General features: G+C 48.0%; 1 protein-coding gene across 1 annotated transcript in view; it reads left to right on the forward strand.

The window, feature by feature from the left end:
• The first annotated feature begins 1,346 nt into the window (after positions 1-1,346).
• The window catches only part of Catsperd (cation channel sperm associated auxiliary subunit delta), a 48,249-nt gene continuing 46,680 nt past the window's right edge, over positions 1,347-2,915 (forward strand). Inside the window, exons 1-3 of the mRNA XM_005371138.2 lie at positions 1,347-1,376; positions 1,503-1,579; positions 2,627-2,699. Coding sequence (XP_005371195.2) covers positions 1,347-1,376; positions 1,503-1,579; positions 2,627-2,699 — 180 coding nt within the window. The remainder of the gene's footprint in view (positions 1,377-1,502; positions 1,580-2,626; positions 2,700-2,915) is intronic.

Genomic DNA, 2,915 nt, shown 5'->3' on the forward strand with positions numbered 1-2,915 from the left:
TATTTGTCAAATGCAAAGTACTGAACATTGTTAATGTAGTTCTTGCCTGCATGTATCTATATATAGTTATTGTACTTATTGAATATAGTTTTTCTATGTTAGTTAAAGCCTTCACTTTTTATTTAAACATAAAGGGGAAAATGTTATGTGATATTTTCATTGTGTTCTGACAAATAAAGCTTGCTTGGAGTCAGAGAGTGGAGCTAGCCACTAGCTAACCATAGAGGTCTCTGGGTTCATATAGAGAGGAGACAGGAAGTGATAAGGTGGGGCTGAGACAGGATCTTGGTCCTTTTGGTATCAGACCTTTTGGATGGAGTCACAGAAGATGTAGGAAGTCACTGGTGGCCACTCTAATGCTCTCTGATCCTTCAGGGTTTTACCCCCGATATCTGACTCCTGGTTTTTATTAATGAGATTAATTAGATTTACTCTTCATGTGTGTGTCTCTGTGTGTCTGTGTCTGTGTGTCTGTGTATGTATGTGTCTATATGTGTTTCTCTATGTGTCAGTGTGTATGTGTGTGTCTCTGTGTGTGTATGTTCTGTGGGGATGGGGGTGTCTATGTGTCTGTGTATGTGGATGTGTCTGTTATATGTCTGTGGGTGTGGGTGTGTCTCTGTCTGTATATGTGTTTGTGTGTGTGTCTGTGTATGTGTCTGTGGGTGTGTCTCTGTGTGTGCATGTGTATGTGTCTGAGGGTGTTAGTGTGTCTATGTGTCTGTGTGTCTGTGTATGTCTGTGTGTGTCTCTCTGTGTGTCTGTGTTTGTATATGTGCATGTATGTGAAGTCAGAAGAAAGCTTGCAGGTGTCATTTCTCTTCACCCGGACAAACTCAGGTTGCCTCCTTCACCGCAAGCTCCTTCATGTAGTGTGTCATCTCACTGACCCAGTCTTTGTGTGAGCCCTGGAGTCTCTGGATTCTCCTGTCTCTGCCTCCCACCTGTGTGGTAGGCATCGGCTGACTGAACCACAGCACCCTGGCAGCTGCCACACTGCTCAGGGGACTGTGCAGGAGTTGGCTGAAGCACTCCTAGAACTCTCGGAGATTACATACCGTGCAGTATGTCCAGGGGCGGCATGGTGGGAGAGGCCACGATGGCTCAGCAGTTAGCGCTCTGACTGCTCTTACAGAGGACCCAGGTTTAGTTCCCAGCACCACAAAGCTGGGGACCTGACACTCCATGTTGACCACTTTGGGCACTGCATACAGGCGGAGCTCAGTGATATACAGCCAAAACACCCACACAAGAAAACTATTTAAAAATAGAATAAAGGAGATGTCAGAGCATGATGGTTTCTATGTCTCAATCCCTCTAGGCAGCGCATGGTGAGGACCGGAAAGATGTTCGGTTCCAGTCCACCACCTGATGGGGTAGGTGGTTCCTCGCATATCCCTGTTCCCTGTGGTGTTAGTTTTTCCTTCTCTTGACCTCGGTGGCCCAGGCTGAGGTCCTGAGCTCTGGGCCTCCTCCTGACTGACAGGTCTGTGTGTCTGCAGGTCATACTATCCTACGCCTTTCTCAACACAAACGTGCTCAGGAACTTCTGCAATAATAACATTGCCCTGTACCTCGGGTGAGTTGCTTCCCTGCCTACTTTCCCCTTCTCTGCCCCCTTCTGCCCCTCTCCCTCTCCCTGCCCTTCCCCCCTTTCCCCTGTCTCTCATTTTTCAAAACCCAACCACCTCTGGCCCAAATTGTTAGTCTGTGGCCCACAGAGAATCCTAGCTGGGCTGGGTATGGATATGGGAAGACCTGAACACAGTCAAAACCTTGCCACTCAGGGGACGATATGCCAAGCCCGTGGCTTCCACCAGTCACAGGCTTAAACATTTTTAAATTACATTGATTTATTTGTGTACTTATTGTGTATTTATTGAGTGTACATAGTACCTATGTAAAGATCAGTGGCCAATTTGTGGGAGTCGCTTCTCTCTTTCCATACTGTTAGTTCTGGGAATAAAACTTGGGTGGTCAGGCTTGGTGGCAAGCATGTTAACCACCCTGCCCCATCTTACTACTCTGGGCTTTGTTTTCTTTCTTCAAGACAGGGTTTCTCTGTGTAGCCCTGGCTGTCCTACAACTCACTCTGCAGACCAGTCTGGCCTCGAACTCACAGAGATCTGCCTGCCTCTGCCTCCCGAATTCTGGGACTAAAGGCGTGCAGCACCTCACCCAGCACCATGTTCTTTTTTTGGAGACAGACTCTGATTTGGTTTCCCAGGAATCCCTCAAGCCTGTAGCACCCACAGGCCTCAGCCTCCAGAGTGCCAGAGTGGATTGCAGGGTGCACCACCACTGCTGGTCACTGGTTGTTAACATGTTTATTTCTTTGTTTATCTGTTTGCTAGTTTTCGGGACTGGATCTCATGTGGCCCAGGCTAGCCTGAAACTCTTGATCCTCTGGCCTAGTCTCCAAAGAGCTAAGACAGCAGGCAGTGCAATGCCACACCTGCCTTGTTTCATTGGTGGCTATTGTGTCTCTATGTAATCGGAAAAAAAAATTAGGCAGACACAGTAAAACATTATTCTGGGAGACCCTGGGGTGGCAGGGAACATGGAAGGAGATGGTTTTAGGCTTGTCCAGCCTGAGAAGCTGACTCTACCTTTTTGTTGGTCATAGGACTACAATTTTCATAACCATGGACAACTTTGAGAGCAGCCTCCCGCCACTTGCCATTCCAGGGCATTTAACGGTAAATACTTCCCCAGCTGTGCCAGTGACGGTAAACACTTCCCCAGCTGTGCCAGTGACGGTAGACACTTCCCCAGCTGTGACAGTGACAGTAGACACTTCCCCAGCTGTGACAGTGACAGTAGACACTTCCCCAGCTGTGACAATGCTGTGACAATGACTACAGACACTTCCCCAGCTGTGACAATGACTATAGACACTTCCCCAGCTGTGACAA

This window comes from Microtus ochrogaster, unplaced genomic scaffold (genome assembly GCF_000317375.1).
Source record: "Microtus ochrogaster isolate Prairie Vole_2 unplaced genomic scaffold, MicOch1.0 UNK98, whole genome shotgun sequence".
Lineage (NCBI taxonomy): Eukaryota > Metazoa > Chordata > Mammalia > Rodentia > Cricetidae > Microtus > Microtus ochrogaster.